General features: G+C 50.0%; 1 protein-coding gene across 34 annotated transcripts in view; it reads left to right on the top strand.

Moving 5' to 3' along the window:
- Positions 1-19,493, top strand: part of ARHGEF2 (Rho/Rac guanine nucleotide exchange factor 2) — a 65,289-nt gene that overhangs the window by 12,605 nt on the left and 33,191 nt on the right. For 6 of the 34 annotated variants that reach the window (XM_078355970.1, XM_078355965.1, XM_078355959.1 and 3 more), the window contains exons 1-2: positions 12,771-12,935; positions 13,200-13,293. Coding sequence is in view for 25 of the 34 variants with exons in the window: in XM_078355959.1 (XP_078212085.1) it covers positions 13,276-13,293 (18 nt within the window). In the remaining 9 variants the exon portion in view is untranslated. Of the gene's footprint in view, positions 1-843; positions 1,107-6,301; positions 6,374-10,973; positions 11,092-11,988; positions 12,029-12,770; positions 12,936-12,966; positions 13,040-13,199; positions 13,294-18,446; positions 18,668-18,882; positions 18,983-19,493 lie in introns of those variants that run through there. The other 28 variants (XM_078355966.1, XM_035279570.3, XM_035279567.3 and 25 more) reach the window with 10 other exon arrangements.

Raw genomic sequence — 19,493 nt, 5'->3', positions numbered from 1 at the left:
GTGGTCCCAGGGTTGGGACACTGGGCCTGTCCCAGTGCCAGATTCTTGCTGGGCTTTTGGCTGCAGGCTGAGGACAACACGAGATGTCCTGGCTTAACTCATGGTCCAGCATTGCCATGTGAGATCAGCTGTTCTTGCTCAGAGTTCTGCATACGCTTGGTGGACTGGGGCAGAAAGATCATCTCTTCCCCCTCCCGTGGAAAATCCCTGACCACTTCCCCAAAATCAGAGGAAGTCAGAAAGAGAAGGGCTGGGGGTCAGCATGAAGAGTTCAGTGTGAGTGAGCATTGTAGGGGCCTGCTGACCATGAAAGGGCACTGTCCCTCTGCTCTGACAATGGGCCCCTTGGACAAGTTCCTTTAGCTCTGGTGAGTGGACCAACCTTCCCTAACTCCTGGGCAGAGCTGGCGAGGACCCTGGGCCTTGTCCCTGAACTGGCTTGGGTGGGAACTCAGATGAGAAGTAATGCCTGCAGGGCTCATGGCACCTTCCAAAGGGTAGCTGGCTGAAAGCAGAGTTGCCCACATGCCTGGGCCCCCCTTATGTGGTGCCACCTGTATCTCAGGGTCTTTCAGGTGTCACCCACTTTTCACGGTCAGGCATTAATTATACCCCTTGGTTAGAGAGGGGTTGGAGTCCTGAGTGGACTATTTAGCTGAGCAGGGGCAAAGGCTGGCATCAGCAACCAGTCAAGGAGTGAGAATCCAGCTTGCTCTTGCTGTTCGCCTTCCCCTGAACCCCGGCTTTCTTCTGGAGAGCAGTACTCTCCTTTGACCAGCAGAGGCCGCTCTTGCCCACAATCAACTCTGCAGCCCTGGCAAAGCAGAGCCCCAAAGTGCGGCCAGTTTGGGTCTGGGCTGTGCCTATGCCAACAGGAAGGGCTGGGCTGGGGGCAAGCAACAGGGCTGGGCTGAAGCGAGGCGGTGTTCCTCCCTGGTGCCCGTCACTGGCCACTGGATACAGAGGGTGGTGGTGGCGATGTGTGTTTCAGGAGACTGCAGGCGTCGGGATGCCCAAGCCCCGAGGAGGCCCCCTTCCTGCAGAGCCAAGAAGAACTGGACACCTTTCTGGGACTGCAGCACCAGGGTGGCCACCCCTCCCGCCTGGTATGGACAGACAAATCCTCATGAATGCCCCTGCCTTGCTCCTCCTCTCCTCGCCCGTCTAGCCACCATTCTATTCTATGTCTCCTCTGTTCTGCCAGCTGCTGGGTCTCTCTGTGCCCAGGCATTGCTCTGGCTCCATCTGACCAAATCGGAATCTATCGTCTATGCGCCTCTGTCTGCTTCCCTGGGTCTGTGTGCTCCGTCCCTGACTCCGGGTACCCTGCTTCTGTCTCTTTCTCTAAGACTCTCTGTTTCTTCCTTTCTATGTCTGTGCCTCTGTGTTGATGAGGGTGTATCTGTTCCTCTCTCAGTAAAAGGGCCCTGTTCCCCTAGTAGTTATAACCACTTCTTTCTGTGGACCCCACTTTCCCCAGTTTGGAGCTGAACTTATTTATTTATTTACTTATTTATTTATTTTGAGACAGGGTCTTGCTCTGTTGCCCAGGCTGGAGTGCAGTAGTGAGCTTGGCTCACTGCAACCTCCACCTCCCAGGTTCAAGTCATTCTCCTGTCTCAGCCTCCCAAGTAGCTGGGATTACAGCTGCCCACCACCACACCCTGCTAATTTTTATATTTTTAGTAGAGACGGGGTTTCACCATGTTGGTCAGGCTGGTCTTGAACTCCTGACCTCGTGATCCACCGGCCTCAGACTCCCAAAGTGCTGGGATTACAGGGATGACCCACTGTGCCCGGCAGAAAGTATTTTTAATAGTAACCAAAACTATAGGTTACCTAGAAATAAATCTAATATTGACAAAGCCTGTGTGAAGAAAGTTAATATTTAATGAAAAGACATTTTTTTTCTCTAGGTAAGGGTAGAGAAATTTTTTTTTTCTTTTCCAAGATGGAGTCTTGCTCTGTCACCCAGGTTAGAGTGCAGTGGCACGATCTCAGCTCACTGCAACCTCCATCTCCCAGGTTCAAGTGATTCTCCTGCCTCAGCCTCCTGACTAGCTGGGACTACAGGCACACGCTACCATGCCCAGCTAATTATTATTATTATTATTTTGAGATGAAGCCTTGCTCTGTCGCCCAGGCTGGAGTGCAGTGTTGTGATCTCAGCTCACCGCATTTGTTAGGCTGGTCTCAAACTCCCGACCTCAGGTGATCCGCTCACCTCGGCCTCCCAAAGTGCTGGGATTACAGGCGTGAGCCACCACACGCAGCCTACTTTCTTATTTTTAAATTACATTTTGTAATTATTTTTGGTTTATAGAAATGGAATTGAATTATTCCTCATATATGGCCAGACACAGTGGCTCATGCCTATAATCCCAGCTCTTTGGGAGGCCGAGGTGGGTGGATCACCTGAGGTCAGGAGTTTGAGACCAGCCTGGCCAACAAACAGGGTGAAACTCCATCTCTACAAAAATACAAAATTAGCCAAGTGTGGTGGTGTGCATCTGTAATCCCAAGTGCTTGGGCAGGAGAATTGCTTGAATCCAGGAAGCAGAGGTTGCAGTGAGCCAAAATTGAGACACTATTCTCCAGCGTGGGCAACAGAGTGAGACTCTGTCTCAAAAAAAATATTCCTCATACAATAATATTATAGTCATTTATCTTGGTAAAGACTTGTTTTACGTTAAAACAATTTATCTGTGTTTTTTTTTCTTTTGGCTTTTCTAAGTATACAATTATGTCATCTTTACTTTTTTTTTTTTCGAGACAGAGTCTTGCTCTGTCACCCAGGCTGGAGTGCAGTGGCACAATCATGGCTTACTGCAACCTCGTCCTCCCAGGCTCAAGGGATCCTCCTGCTTCAGCCACCCTCGAAGCTGAGACTACAGGTGTGTGCCACCACGCCCAGCTACTTTTCTTCTACTCAGCCATGATTTAAAAATTTTTTTTGAAGACATGGGGTCTCACTATGTTGCTCAGACTGGTCTCAAATTTCCTGTGCTCAAGTGAGCCTCTCACCTTAACCTCCCAAAGTGCTGGGATTACAAGTGCGATACACCTTACCCAGACTGTGTCACCTTTAAATGAGCAGTGTTTTTTCTTTTTTTTTTTTTTGAGACGGAGTTTTGCTGTTGTTACCCAGACTGGAGTGCAGTGGCACGATCTTGGCTCACCGCAACCTCCGCCTCCTGGGTTCAAGCAATTCTCCTGCCTCAGCCTCCCGAGTAGCTGGGACTACAGGTGCGCGCCACCATGCCCAGCTAATTTTTGTATTTTTAGTAGAGACGGGGTTTCACCTTGTTGACGAGGATGGTCTCGATCTCTTGACCTCATGATCCACCCACCTCGGCCTCCCAAAGTGCTGGGATTATAGGCGTGAGCCACCGCGCCCAGCTGTTGTTTCTTCTTCTCCAGTACCCACTCCCTTCATTTCTTCTTCGTGCACTCCTGTGCTGGCTAGGGTTCTACCTTGATTTCTCCTCCGTGCACTCCTGTGCTGGCTGGGGTTCTATTTCTATTTATTTGTTATCTTGTGTTTCTCCTCTCTTCCAGCATCAATCCATCAAAATAGGACTCCAGTGCTGTGCTGAACAGAAATGGCCATAATGGACATCCTTATTTCTGGATTTTATTATAATTTTTCTTAAAAACTATGCCATAAGAAGTATTGTTTCTGATTTTAGAGGGAGTATATCTTGTGTTTCTCTATTGAGGTTGATTTTCTGCTGCAGGCTTTAAAAAATATTCTTGATCAGGTTAAGGAGGATTCTTTCTGTTTATTTATTTTCTTTTGAGACGGAGTCTCGCTCTGTCACCCAGGCTGGAGTGCAATGGCTCGATCTCGGCTCACTGCAACCTCTGCCTCCTGGGTTCAAGCAATTCTCCTGCCTCAGCTTCCTGAGTAGCTGGCAGTACAGGTGCATGCCACCACGGCCCAGCTAATTTTTTTGTATTTTTTAGTAGAGATAGGGTTTCACCGTGTTAGCCAGGATGGTCTCGATCTCCTGATCTCATGATCCACCTGCCTCAGCCTCCCAAAGCACTGGGATTACAGGCGTGAGCCACCGTGCCCAGTCGATGCCTTCTGTTTCTAATTGCCAAGCCTTTGGCTTTACAATTAGTGGGTGTTGGATTTTATCCTATGCTTTTCTGCATTTACTAAAATGATTGTACATTTTTTCTCTTTAAATATATTATTATTATTACTTATTGTTGTTTCTGTTTATTTGTTTCTTGAGACAGTCTTGCTCTGTCTCCCAGGCTGCAGTGCCACATTGACCAAGCTTGTCTCAAACTTCTGACCTCAGGTGATCCACCCACCTCAGACTCCCAAAGTGCTGGGATTACAGGCGTGAGCCACTGTGCCCGGCCTAAATTATTATTTTGAGATGGGGTCTCGCTGTCACCCAGGCTGGAGTGCAGTGGTGCAATCTTGGCTCACTGTCACTTCTGCCTCCGGGGCTCAAACTATCCTCCCACCTCAGCCTCCTGAGTAGCTGGAAGCACAGATGTGTGCCACCACACCCAGCTAATTTTTTGTATCTTTGGTAGAAATGGGGTTTCACCATGTTACCCAGGATGGTCTCAAACTCCTGAGCTCAAGTGATCCCTCACCTCAGCCTCCCAAAGTGCTGTGATTACAGACATAAGGCACCACACCCCTTCTCCTTTAATATATTATTGAGGTAAATTACACTTAAGGATTTTTCTCACATTAAACCACCTTTGTATTCTTAGGATAAATCCAACTTTGTCATGACAGATTTTATCTTTTTACATACTGCTGGATTTTACTTGTATCAATTATTATTATTATTATTATTTTTGAGATGGAGTTTCGCTCTTGTTACCCAGGCTGGAGTGCAATGGTGCGATATCAGCTCACAGCAACCTCTACCTCCTGGGTTCAGGCAATTCTCCTGCCTCAGCCTCCTGAGTAGCTGGGATTACAGGCACATGCCACCATGCCCAGCTAATTTTCTGTATTTTTAGTAGAGACAGGGTTTCACCATGTTGACCAGGATGGTCTCGATCTCTTGACCTCGTGATCCACCGCCTCGGCCTCCCAAAGTGCTGGGATTACAGGCATGAGCCACCATGCCCAGCCTTATTTATTGATTTTTTTTAAGATGGGTTTTCACCATGTTGGCCAGGCTGGTCTTGAACTCCTGACCTCAGGTGATCCACCCACCTCGGCCTCCCAAAGTGCTAGGATTACAGGTGTGAGCCATCGCGCCTGGCCTACTTGTATCAATTATTTATTGCTGTATAACAAACCAACCCTAAACTGAGCAGCTTAAAACGAAAACTTTTTTTTTTCTCACAACTCTCTGGGTGGGCAATTTGGGCTGGTCTCACCTGGACTCATTTAGCTGGCTGCCATTGTCTGGTGGCCTGAATAGAGCTGAGGATCAAGGATGGCCTTCCTTATGCTTTCAGCTGGCAGCCTGCCAGTTGCAGTACCTTGCTTCTCATCCACACGGCTCTCCAGAATGCCGGCTTAGGCTTGTTCAGATGAAAATAGCATTCCAAGTGGGCGAGAGTGGAAGCTTTAAGGTTTCTTGAGGGTTAGGCTCAAAAATCACATGATGGTACTTCTGTGACATTCTAGTCGTCATAGTAAGTCACAGACCAGCCCAGATTCAGAGTGAAGAGACAGGCTCCTTCTTAATGGGAGGAACTGCAAATAATTTGCGGCCATTTAAAATCTGCTGCACTGGCCAGGTGTGGTAGCTCACGTCTGTAATCCCAGCACTTTGGGAGGCCGAGGCGGGAGGATTACCTGAGACCAGAATTTCAAGACCATCCTGGCCAACCTGGTGAAACCCCGTCTCTACTAAAATTACAAAAATTAGCCAGGTAAGGTGGCACACACCTATAATCCCAGCTTCTCGGGAGGCTGAAGCATGAGAATCATTTGAACCTAGGAGACAGAGGTTGCAGTGAGCAGAGATCGTGCCACTGCACTTCAGTATGGGCAGCAGAGCAAAACTATGTCTCAAAGAAAGCAATAATAAAAAGTAAAATCCGCTATACTTTCCTGATATTTTCTTTGGGATTTTTGTACTTATGTGCATAAAAGACTTTGTCCCATAATTTCTCTTTGTCATTCTGTCTATGTGTTGTAGTTTTGGAATCAAGGTTGTACTTACCTTATAGAAAGAGCTGAAGAGTTTTTGTTTTAGTTGTCTATACTTTGGAAGAGTTTGTACAAGATTTCAGTGATATGTTCCTTGAAAGATCTGTCCTTTGCCTATAAAACTGCTTTAGCCTGGTGTTTTTGTTTTGTTTTTAGGAAGATTAACTACTGATTCCATTTCTTTAATAGGACCATTCAGAGTTTCTATTTCTTCTTGATTCAGTTTTGGTAAGTTTTATTTTGGGGGATAGGAAGGAATTTGTCTACTTCATTTGCATTTAAAATTATTGGCATGAGGTTGTAGGTAGTATTCTTTTTTTTTGAGATGGAGTCTCACTCTGACTCCCAGGCTGAAGTGCAGTAGCACAATTTCCGCTCACTGCAACCTCCATCTCCCAGGTTTAAGTGATTCTTGCACCTCAGCCTCCTGAGTAGCTGAGATTACAGGTGTGTGCTACCATGCCTGGCTAATTATTTTTAGTAGAGACAGGGTTTCACCAGCCTGGTCTCAAACTCTTGACTTCAAGAAATCTGCCTGCCTCGGCCTTCCAAAGTGCTGGGATTACAGTCATAAGCCACTGTGCCCCACCGTAGGTAATATTCTCTTATCTTTATAATCACCGCTCTTTCTATAGTTAAGTCTACTTTTTCATTCTGTTTATGCTTTTTCTTGTTTTATCGTTCCTATCAGAGGTTTGCCTATTTCATTTGCTTGATCCTAGAAAACAACTCTTGGCTTTATTGATCCTCTCTAATTTATTTTTGTTTATATATACATTTTTTTTTTTTTGAGACGGAGTTTCGCTCTTGTTACCCAGGCTGGAGTGCAATGGCGCGATCTCAGCTCACTGCAACCTCTGCCTCCTGGTTCAAGCAATTCTCCTGCCTCAGCCTCCTGAGTAGCTGGGATTACAGGCACGCGCCACCATGCCCAGCTAATTTTTGTATTTTTAGTAGAGACGGGGTTTCACCATGTTGACCAGGATGGTCTCGATCTCTTGACCTCGTGATCCACCCACCTCGGCCTTCCAAAGTGCTGGGATTATACCGTGAGCCACCGTGCCCGGCGTATATATACATTTTTTTGAGACAGAGTCTTGCTGTGTCGCCAGGCTGGAGTGCACCGGCATGATCTCAGCTCACTGCAACCTCCACTTCCTGGGTTCAAGCAATTCTTCTGCCTCCGTCTCCCAAGTAGCTGGGATTATAGGTCTGCGCCACCAGACACAGCTCATTTTTGTATTTTTAGTAGAGATGAGGTTTCACCATGTTGGCCAGGATGGTCTTGTCTCTTGACCTTGTGATCTGCCTACATCAGCCTCCCAAAGTGCTGGGATTACAGGCATGAGCTACTGTGCCTGGCCTACAATTTAAAAAAAAAAAAAAATTTGTATTTGTAGTAGAGACGGGGTTTCTCCACGTTGATCAGTCTGATCTCAAATTCCTGACCTCACGTGATCTACCCACCTCAGCCTCCCAAACAGTGATTACAGGCATGAGCCACTGCGCAAAGCCTTATTTCATTTCTCCATTTATCTTTATTATATGCTTCCGTCTTTTTGTTTGGTTGTTTGAGGTGGAGTTTTGCTCTTGTTGCCCAGGCTGGAGTGCAATGGTATGATCTCGGCTCATTGCAACCTCCGCCTCCTGGGTTCAAGAGATTCTCCTGCCTCAGCCTCTGGAATAGCTGGCATTATAGGCATCCACCACCACCCCCAGCTAATGTTTTGTATATTTAGTAGAGACAGGGTTTCACCACGTTAGTCAGGCTGGTCTGGAACTCCTGTCCTCTGGTGATCCACCTGCTTCAGCCCCCCAGAATGCTGGGATTACAGGCGTGAGCCACCACGCCTGGCCGCTTCCTTCTGTTTTCTATGAGTTTGTCCTGTTCTTTGTTTGACTTTTTAAATTAGCATAGCTCAATTCTCTCGAATTAAAATTTTTTCAATATAAGCATTTTGAGGCTACACCTTGCCCTTGAAATACCACTTCGGCCTTCTCCCACAGGTTTTATTCTGTATTTTCATTACTGTTCAGTTACAAAATATCTTTAAATTTCCATTATGATTTCTTCTTTGACAATACGTTTATTTAGAATGGTGTTTTAAAATTTATAAAACCCGGGAAATTTATGAACCTGGGAGATGGAGGTTGCAGTGAGCTGAGATCACGTCATTGTACTCCACCCTGGGCAACAAGAGCGAAACTCTGTCTCAAAAAAAATAGAGATCATCACAGCTGAGAAGCTCCCTGGGTTCTTGGTAGCCCTCTCTCTGGCAGAGATGACCACATTCTTGATTTTTGAGATCCATTTTCTTTTCTTTTTTTGAGTCTTGCTCCATTACCAGGAGCCAGGCTGGAATGCAGTGGTGCAATCTCAGCTCACTGCAACCTCTGCCTCCCGGGTTGAAGCAATTCTCCTGCCTCAGCCTCCGGACTAGCTGGGACTACAGGCACTTGCCACCATGCCCAGCTAATTTTTGTATTTTTAGTAGAGACAGGGTTTCACTATGTTGGCCAGAATGGTCTTGATCTCTTGACCTCGTGATCCACCCACCTTGGCCTCCCAAAGTGCTGGGATTACAGGCGTGAGCCACCACGCCCAGCCTCTGTTTTGTTTTTGAGACAGGATCTCATTGTGTCACCCAGGCTGGAGTTCAGTGGCACGATCTCTGCAACCTCTACCTCCTGGATTCACGAGAACCACCTGCCTCAGCCTCCTGAGTAGCTGGGATGGCAGGCGCAAGCCAACATGCCTCGTTAAATTTGTATTTTTGGTAGAGATGGGGTTTTGGCATGTTGCTCAGGCTGGTCTCGAACTCCTGGGCTCAAGTGATCCATGGGCTTTGGCCTCCCAAAGTGCTGGGATTACAGGCATGAGCCACAGAACCTGGCTCCATTTTCTTTATAGGCTTACCACCTATGTATGCATCGATAAACAATGTCCATTGGTTTTACCCATTTAAACTTCATATGAATATAATCATAGTAGTATATACATCTTTGGGTCTTGGTTCCTTTTTTTTTTTTTTTTTTTAAAGATGGGGTTTCGGCTGGGCATGGTGGCTCACGCCTATAATCCCAGCACTTTGGGAGGCCGAGGCGGGTGGATCACGAGGTCAAGAGATCAAGACCATTCTGGTCAACAAGGTGAAACCCCGTCTCTACTAAAAATCCAAAAATTAGCTGGGCATGGTAGCGTGCGCCTGTAGTCCCAGCTACTCGGGAGGCTGAGGCAGGAGAATTGCTTGAGCCCAGGAGGCAGAGGTTGCGGTGAGCTGAGATCGCGCCATTGCACTCCAGCCTGGGTAACAAGAGCAAAACTCTGTCTCAAAAAAAAAAAAAAAGAGATGGGGTTTCACCATATTGGTCAGGCTGGTCTCGAACTTCTGACCTCAGGTGATCCACCCGCCTCAGCCTCCCAAAGTGCTGGGATTACAGGCCTGAGCCACTGTGCCTGGCGTGTCTTGGTTCTTTCATTCAACACATCTGTGGGATTCATCCTTATTGTTAACTGAGCTGTGATTTCTTCATTTTTATTGTTGAATATTATTTCAATGCATAAGTATACTATTGATTCTTTATCTAGTCTACTGAGGAGGGACTTCTGGCTTATTTGCTATAATTTCTATAATGCAGATTATTTGAAATGTGTTGAGATTTGCCTTAGGGCCTATTTTGTGGCCAGTTTTTATAATGCTCCATGTAGGCTTGAGAAAAAAGTTACTCTCTAAAGGAGGGGCACAGCCTATGAATATTTCTCCTCCCTATTGTCTTAAACCCAGACTGCCTCAATTTTTTATTTCTTTATTTTATTTTTGAGACAGAGTCTCACTCTTTCACCCATGCTGGAGTGCAGTGGCATGATCTCGGCTCACTACAACCTCTGCCTCACAGGTTCAAGTAATTCTCCTGCCTCAGCCTCTCAGTAGTGGGGACTACAGGTGCCACCCATCATGCCTGGCTGATTTTTCTATTTTTAGTAGAGGTGGAGTTTTACCATGTTGGCCAAGCTGGTCTCAATCTCCTGACCTCAAATAATCCACCCACCTTGGCCTTCCAAAGTTCTGGGATTACAGGCATGAGCCACTGTGCCTGGCCTTTTTTTGAGTTATTCTGTTGCACCAATGCAGTGGCGTGATCTCAGCTCACTGCAACCTCCACAGCCCAGGTTCAAGTGATTCTTCTATCTCAGCCTCCTGGGTAGCTGGGATTACAGGCACACACCACCAGGCCCAGCTAATTTTTGTATTTTTTTTAGTAGAGACAGGGTTTCACCATTTTGGCCAGGCTGGTGTCGAACTCATGACCTCAAGTGATCCACGTGCCTTGGCCTCCCAAAGTGCTGGGATTACAGGCCTGAGCCACTGCCTGTTTTCCTTAGCTCCCTGGCCTCTATAGGTTGAGTTTATCACCTCTGGAAACCATGCAGGGTAAATCTCTCTTCTAAGATACTTTTTTTTTTTAATTAAAGATGGGGTTTCACCATGATGTCCAGGCTGGTCTTGAACTCCTGACCTCAGGTGATCCACCAACCTTGGCCTCCCAAAGTGCTAAGATTACAGGGCGTGAGCCACCATGCCTGGCTCTAAGATACTTTTATATACTAAGAAAGCCTGGGCTTGAACTGTGACAGAGTGACTGCTAAACAGCAGGGATAACGGGATAACTTCCCAACCATTTAAAGTAGTGCAGTATCCCAGTATGGTATTGGAAAGGGATGGGAGGCCTGGATTTGAAGAGGCGCCAAGCTGCGGGGAAGTGAAGAGCATGAGGGGAGGACAGATGAAGCCTGCCCTTTGTGTGAGGACTCTTGACATGATTCCAGGGTCAGGATTCCTTTCATCCATCTGCTGGCCCTTTGGACCACTCGGCTACTGGAATGCTTTCCAAGTCTGTATCCATGAGTGGCATCAACTGCCTCTTGGACTGGTCGGATTCAGATGGTGAGCAAAAGTAGGGAGCAAAGCAGGGTGGCCCCCTCTCCTATTCATCTCGTTGCCACTCCTCGTAGCTAGCTGTTTAGGGTCCAGATGTCCGGGATTATGTCTAGCCGCACACCCTTGGAATTCCCAGATGGTTTTACTATTTTTTCTTTCTTTTTTTTTTTTTTTTTTTTTTTTTTGATGAGTCTCACTGTGTCGCCCAGGCTGGGAGTGCAGTGGTGCAATCTGACCTCCCTGCAACCTCTGCCTCCCAGGTTCAAGTGATTCTCGTGCCTCAGCCTCCTGAGTAGCCGGGACTGCAAGAGTGTACCAACACACCTGGCTAATTTTTGTATTTTTAGTAGAGAAAGGGTTTCATCTTGTTGGTCAGGCTGGTCTCAAACTCCTGAGCTCAAGCGATCCACCTGCCTTGGCTTCCCAAAGTGCTGGTATTACAGGCATAAGCCTCTATGTCCAGCCTCAGAATGGCTTTATTCAAATGAACAATCTGAATTCTGGACTTTGGCATTCTGAAACTCCTACCAATGAAAGCAGACGTAGGACACAGTGAAGTTCTCCAGCCTCCCCATCACCAGAGATGGAGGACAGTTACCTGCAATATACCTTGTCCTCAAGATGGAATATTGGGAGCTCTGGTGAAACCTCTGAAACATCAGGCTCCCAGCCACCATCTCCACACAACCCTGGTGCCCTGTTCCCCTGGCTCCTAAATTCTTCAGCTTTGCCCTGCTTAGACCCCGCCCTTTCTCCCTGCTGCCCAGTGCCCGCCCTCAGGAATGGCGTCACATGCACCTGCAGCTTGGGAACCTGATCCAGGTGAAGCGGGTGGGGGAGGAAGCCCTGGGCGCCTTTGTCTGGCTTTAGCTAGACACTTCTTGTCTCCTTTTGTGTTGGCAGGGAATTTATCCCAGTCCTCTGCCACTGACCTCAGGAAACGGTGAGTGTGGGGGACTCGGAGTCCTTCAAAAGCCTCTATGGGGGAAGAGCAATAGAGTTTAGGCCATGGTTTTGTAGCTGCAAGGGTCTCCCTGCTTCCTGAATCATTCCTCCCCTTAACATTTCTGATCTAAGACCTCCAAATATCTTTCCCTTAGCTGCATAGAATTCACACACTTTTCTTTGGTATGGGTGGGCTCACCAGGTTCCTGGTAGCTCCATGAGACAGGCAGAGAAATTAGGGAAAGAAAAGGAGTATCCAGGGTGTCTGTTGAATAACAGAGCATGGGAGTTGCTTGCTGTTGTCAGTGGTATAGCGTGAAAGGGCAGATCAGCTGTGGAACGGTCTTCGTGAGGGGCAGTGACCAAGGACCATGGATCAGCTTAGGATGGCTCAGATAATAGATGAACGAACGGGGACTGGCTGGCTGTGGAGCCCCCAACAGAGAGGGGCCTGAGGGCAGAGTTCAGGTCTGGAGGTAGAGGCTGGGATATTTGCATAACTATGTAAATAAGCATGCAAAATCAGCACCTGTTTATTTGGCTTCTATGGCTGAAGCCTGGTTAGAGTGGGCCAGCCTCTAAAGACAGTGTGGATGTGTAAGCAAGTAATGGTCCCTTTAAGATATCAGGCTCTGCTCTGTGGTCCTGAAAATCTCTAGCTGACACATCCTCCTGGCTCTGGGTTTGGGATTAGCTCATGGGATGGGGCTGATGAAATCCCAGGAAATTCAGTCCTTATTGGCTTTAGGCCCAGAGGCCTTCTCTAAACAGCAGAGAGGGTCGTACACAGGGCTCTTGTTCTGAGTGGAGAAAATACCCCCCGGGAGAGCCCCCGCCCTACACCACTTCCTTTGGGGAACAACACGATAGAAGAGACTGGGCCTCCCATCCTGAGCCTGGATTAGGTAGGAAGGAGGAGTCGGTATTTATCTGGGTGGAGCCTGGACTTTTCTTCCTAAATAGAGGGGCCTGGGAAACTGAAATGCCCACATCCAGGAAGTCCTAGGAGGTCAGGATTGGGGCTTACCTTTCTCTCCCAGTCCTTCCTCTTTCTTCCTTCCCATTCTGGCTCTGCTGGTCATGGCACCTTCATCTACCATCTCTCAGGAAGGATGTTTTTCTTCATTTCCAGCATTCCCCCATCTCCTCAAGTCTTTCTCTCTCTGCAGCTGCAGCCAGCTGGAAGGACATTCAGGTACCTGGGCAGGCTCCTCCCTGCGACGGACCTTCAGCTTCCTCTTGGGCATGACCGGAAAGGCCAAGGTAGGAGTCAACTGGGGAAGCAGGAAGCTTGGAACCCCACTGCCCTCCCCGGTTCCCTTTCTCCCATCACACCATCGCCACATCGCATCACTCTCCCTAATAGAAACTCAGAGCAATGGTTCAATTTTTCTTTCTTTTTTTTTTTTTTTGAGATGGAGTTTTGCTCGTTGCCCAGGCTGGAGTGAAATGGCGTGATCTCAGCTCACTGCAACTTCTGCCTCCCTGGTTCAAGCGATTCCCCTGCCTCCCAAGTAGCTGGGTTAACAAGCATGTGCCACCGCACTCAGCTATTTTTTTGTCCCTTTAGTAGAGACGGGGTTTCTCCATCTTGGTCAGGCTGGTCTTGGACTCCCAACCTCAGATGATCCGCCCACCTTGGCCTCCCAAAGTGCTGGGATTACAGGCATGAGCTACCTCACCTGGCAAATTTTTCTTTTTCTTTTCTTTCTTTTTTTTTTTGCGACGGAGTCTCACTCTGTCACCCAGGCTGGAGTGCAGTGGCATGAACTCTGCTCACTGCAACCTCTGTCCCTGGGGTTCAAGCGATTCTCTTACCTCAGCCTTCTGAGTAGCCGGAATTACAGGTGCCTGACACCACACCCGACTAATTTTTGTATTTTAGTAGAGATGGGGTTTCAACATCTTGGCCAGGCTGGTTGAACTCCTGACCTCATGATCCACCTGCCTTGGCCTCCCAAAGTGTTGGGATTACAGGCATGAGCCACTGCGCCTGGCTAAATGTTTCATTTTTTTTAAGAGAGGGGGTCTCCGTCTCCCAGGCTGGAGTTCAATGGCATGATCATAGTTCACTGCAGCCTCTAACTTTTGGGCCCAAGCGATCCTCTTGCCTTGGCCTCCCAAGGTGCAGAGATTTCAGGTGTGAGCCACTGTGCCCAGTCAAATGGTTCAAATTTTAAGAGAACACCTGCTGTCTCTTTTAGTCTGTGTCTCTGTGTCGCAGTAAATCACCTTTTTTCTGCTTTCCCCTACGCTTCCAGCTTAGTAGTCGGCTGTGGACAGCTGGAGGGGGAAAAGGGCCGGGAACCTCAGACGCTGAGGAATGGTCTAGCCCTCCCTCTTTAGGCCTCACATAGCTGACAGGTGGGCAGCAGAATCCTCAGCCATTGGACATAATAATGATAATAATTACAGCACTACTTTTTACTTCTTCATAGAGTATCAGCATTTGCAAAGTGCTTTTACACTCATAATTTTATGGGTGGATACAGCAGCTGAAGGAGTTGAAATTAGACCACAGGCAGAGAGAAGCTGGGAAAGTGTATGATTATGGAAGCACATGCATACCCATTCGTGCGGCCATGTGCTGTTCTGATCCCAGGAAGTGAAGGCACATTGCTCTCATCCTTATTACCAAGCCTCAGGCTCTGGTGAAACTGGGAACCCTGCTGGCTCCTTGAATTCATTTCCACTTTCTTCATTTACTGGCAGAGTGAGCCGTCTCCCTTTTCCTCCCCTGGCCTCCCAGGTATGCATGTACTTTCCCACTGGGGCGGATTCTGAGTGTTGAGAGAAACCCCAGAAAAGTCATCATATATACACCTTGAAGAGCCATGAGATCCTCACCAGTAAGGTTGCCTGGGCTCCTCCTAGCCCCACCCATAGTGCCAGAGTTCTCTCCTCTTCCAGCCTTTTTTCGGCCATGATTCCCTTTTCTCTGGGTGGGCTGCAAAGGTCAAGATTAAAGCAGGTCCTGTTGTTAGCACCTTCTCACCACAGGCCATGGGTGGGGAGTTGAGGCTGATGGAGGCATGAGACTGGGTGAGTCTCAGAAGAGGGGCAGTGGGAGAATCTGAACGCTGATGGGAAGGGAGGGCAGGTGGGACAGTGAGTTTCTCTCCCATGGGGCAACGGAAATCTTGAGGGAACAAAGCAAAAACAGAGACCTTGGGGTCTGAGTCCCACTTCCCTACAGGCTGTCTCACTGCAGGGTAGGGGAGTCGGTGATGGAATCACCCCCATTTCTTGCTGTGGGAATGGTAGGGGAAGTCAGTACTGCCCAGAGGCATCCAGATCCCGTTCGTGTGTTTGTCCACCCTTGACCTAGCAGTCTGGTGGAGGGTTGAGTAACCTAGTGAAGGGGAATGTGGGCAGAGACTTTGGAGCCCAGATCGGGAACAGGGAAGAGTCAGAATGAGTCAAGACATTGCCTCGTTCAGCCTTTCCTCCCCATGTCTGTGGTCCCGTCTTCCTCTGTTTCCCTCTCTGTCATCTCCTGGCGCATCTTCGTTCCACCTTCATGAATGTGTGGGCCTGCTTCACTTAATCTCTTCCTCCATAGGCAGTAAACGTCAGGGGGTGGGGCTGGAGGAGGCTCAGTCAAGCAGTGAGAGAAGGAAGTGGCTTAGTCCCTCCGCCTTGAGTAGCGCTGCACACTTGATGACACACTTTCCAGGGGTCAGCTCATTCAATTCTTATAACGATTCTGGCAAAGATAAGTGTTTCAATCTCAATTTTACAGACAAATACTTAAAGGTTAGTTACTTTGCCCAAGATCTCACACCTCGTGAGAAGCAGCGCCGTATCAGAAACCAGGGCTTTGGCTCTGGATTGCCTCTGCTTCTCTCCTTAGCCCTAACAGTTCATTCCCTCTCATCCTTCCCTTCTTCTTCCAGCTTCTGGCAGGATGGCCCCTTAAGGCAATTTGGCCTTAATCACCTCCTCCCAGAGTATACAAGGTCCAGACCAATAGAAGAAAGAAGAAAAACAAACCACCCTTGGGACAGTATAGAGTTTAGGCTCGGGTATACCCGGGAGCTCCATCTCTTCACCAATTGGCCAAGACTTTGGCAACGAGGTTCTTCCCTGGGACCTCCTCCATACCCATGAAATGGGAGGGGACATATTTCCTCAAGTTAAATGGGCTAAAGAAGGTGGTGGCTACTTTTGGATCCCGGTTGAAATGTTTGTTTTTGTGTATCTAAAAAAAATTATTTCTGAAAATCTGGAAGATATCACTGGATAGGAGTAGAAAGGAGGCCAGACTGAAGAAGGGGGCTTGGAAAAGGGGGGCAGATGATGCCGAGGAGAAGGGAAAGGTGTTCATTGTTTAAGAGGGTAAAGGACATGTAAACTGAGCCAAGCTGCAGGCCAAGCTCACTAAACACAGGTGTTTTTAAAGGCAGAACACTTTCCTTTTCCCTGTTCCTAGTCCCTTTCCTTCTTATTCATCTTCTAAGGGGAAGGCATGGGCGGGGGCGAGGGTGGGGGGTTAGGGTAACAGCAGGTGGGATGGAAAGTAGACTGAAGGTTGGGGAGGGCGACAGAAAAGGGTTGGAGAGTCAGGTCCTCTTCTTTCATAGAGACCTTCTAAGTTGAGCTGAGGAACCGTGAGGTCCCTTGAAAAACCCTGGGGTTCAAATTCTACATTTCCTGGGTACCCAGGCTGGAGTGTGGCCCTTTAAGATTCTATCCATAGCTTGCAGCACCCTCCTGCCTCAGACTGGGGAGAGAAGCTGAGGTCCCAGCCCAGATCTTGTCTCTGGGCCTCCAGTGGGTGGAGCCTTGAGGCCAAGATTCTGGCCTCTGACTGTCTGTTTTTAAATTTAGTACATTCCTGAGTCTTGGCTGCCCACCCCAGGGGAGGTGAGTCTGGAGTTCTGGAGCCAAAAGTCTCAGGACTCTTGATTTGGGGGAGTTCCTAGGCCCTCCGCCCTAGGTATCCTTGGCAGGTGCAAGCCTGGAAGAACCAGCTATGGCCCTGGGAAAGTCCTTCCTGCTTTCTGATTTCCATCCAGCCTAAACTGGGCGTGGTTTATGCCCTCTCCTTTTTTTCTAGTCTTTGCTATGTAAGGGTTCTAAACAGGGGAATGGGTGAAGGTGAAGAAAGAGTTGCTAGGCAGGAGGGGAAGCTGGAGGGCAGTGTGGGGGTAGTGCTGGGGGTGAGCAGCCCAACCAGCTCAGCCAGTGGTGAGGCAGTGGAGCCCAAAAATAGTGGCAGAGGCTAAAATTGGCACCTACAAGAGTGCTGAGTTGGGCTTGAAACCTGCAGCCTGGCCCCACTGCAGAGCCAGGTCAGGGAGCTGCTGGATCTGGGCTGGGCCTCCTCTCCCTCTCTTCTTCTCCCATGCCCTTTGGGGCCAGAGTCAGGCCGGAGCCTGCTAACAGAATGCTCTGTGCCATGCCTCTCCGGGCTTCTGGTTTCTCCAGAGAAATGGGAGCCCCTGAGAGGCGGAAATGAACTGCATTGTGAATGACCGTAGTTAGACTGGAAGAGGATTTTCCCAATAGCAGGAAACTCACCCGAAGTGGAGGCTGGCTCAGGCTGGGGCAAAGGGTCCAGAGAGATGAGTGCCCCACCTTACCCTGCTTCTTGTGGAGAGGCTAGCTGGGCCCTAACTGTCCTTGTCTAGGGCAGGCTGGTTTCTGTCTTTCAGTTACGGCTTCACTTGCAACTGAGAGAACTGGCGTTCGAGACATGGAAGGTGTTTCTCAGCTTCTTAGAGCCTTCCGTAAAAGTGAGAATCCCAACCTAGTCCCCCAAAGTAGCTGGCAGAGGCGGAGCTAGGAGGTGGATGGGCAGAGTGGGGTCAGAAAGGCCCCGAAGGGTGGGGGCGTGTGGGAGAATTCGCTCCTCTCTATTCTTCGACCTCTGGGACTGAATCCTACCCGTCCCGTGTACAGAAGACCCAGCCTTTAGTTCTCCTTTGATTTCCTCTCCCTCTGGCCGCAATCGTAAAAGGGGTCAGTTTGCTCAGGCCTGCTTTGATGGTGGGTCCCCGAAATCCAGGAAGGAACCAGCCCTGGGTTCTCTAAGAGCTGTGGGAGGGGATGGAATCCTCCTGCCTGCGGGTCTTTAAAGACTGAAGTAACGCAGTGGGGGAGGGAGGGAAGGAGGGGGAGGGCTGAAGGGAAGAAGGAGCGGGGAGAGGGGAAAGGGCAGACCTGGGTCCGGCCAGGGCTGCGGGCTGGGTTTTAGGAACAGCAGAGCTGAGAGGCGGGTCTCTGGGGCTGGAGGGCGCCCCCGGGCGCTGAAGGGGAACCAAGCCGAGGGGCCTCTCAAAGCTGTCCTAGGACCCTAGAACCTCTCCTAGCTGCCCCCACACAAACCCCGGCGTCCCGTCCCGAGAGCCGGCACCCCGCCCTCCCTCCGCTCCGCCTCCCCCCTTCCTGAGCCTGGGCGGGGGAGGAGACTCGGGTTTGAGGAACTGGCGCTGGGTACGGGGCGAGGGGAGTCAGACTTCCTGTCCCCAAGACCGACGCGTGCGGGCCGGACCCCTCCCCCCAGCCCTCCCCCCACAATAGCCGGACGCCGGGGTCCGCGCCGCGTCCTCTCGGGTCCCCCCGTCCGATTATGTCTCGGATCGAATCCCTCACGCGGGCGCGGATCGACCGGAGCAAAGAGCTGGCGAGCAAGGTGGGCTCAGAAACCCCTCCTCTCCCTCCGCCGCGGTCCCCGGGTGCTCCCCGAACCCCGGCACCCGCGGCGTATCCCCTGTCTCCCCGCCTGCTTTCTGGGCGCCAAAATCGGGCGGAGCGGCGAGCGGCGGGACGGGGTGGGTGGGGACTGCGAGCGAGCGGGGAGGGGTGGGGGGAGCGGCAGACGCGACCCGCGCCTCCACTCCGCCGCGCGATTCGGTGCTGGGATCCCGGGAGGGAGCAAACCTGGGCTTGGTCGCCTCCCAGCCGGCGGGACCGAGAGCTTTAGGCCGCGCGAAAGAAAGTTGCTCCGGTAAGGGACGGAGCGGGAAGAGGGAGGTGTGTGTCCCGGGGATGGGGGCGGTGGGAGCTCCGGCACCCCCTCTCCCCCGCCCCGGGCCCCACCGTTTGCTCTCGGCGTTGCGACCCCCCCCACCCCCCGGTCGCTGGCTCGGTCGTTCCCCCTTTGTCCCCGCCATCCGGCGGAGGGGGCGGAGGGGGTGATTTCCCGGTTTCCTCCCACCACCACCACCACCCCTCCAAGACAAAAGTCAGCTCCTCCTCTCCTCGCAAATGGACTTTCCAGCTGTGATTCAGTTCTGCCCTCTGGGTGGGCGGGTGGCTGGGGTCGGGACGGCTCGGGGACCGCTTACTTCCCCCAAGCCATCACCTGTAGGTGAAGGGAGCAGAGGTCTTTGTGTAGCTGGGCTCCTTTCCTCCATCCTGAGCACTTCTGCCTGGAACACCGGGCCCCCATGGTATCTGCCCCACCAGCCTCCAGCTCCTCTTTCTCCCAACCTGAAAGCCTTAGGGTGACCCACCTG

The sequence above is a fragment of the Callithrix jacchus genome, chromosome 18 (assembly GCF_049354715.1).
Source record: "Callithrix jacchus isolate 240 chromosome 18, calJac240_pri, whole genome shotgun sequence".
NCBI lineage: Eukaryota > Metazoa > Chordata > Mammalia > Primates > Cebidae > Callithrix > Callithrix jacchus.
The sequence above is the reverse complement of the archived record's forward strand: the minus strand, read 5'-3'. Positions and strand labels throughout refer to the sequence as shown.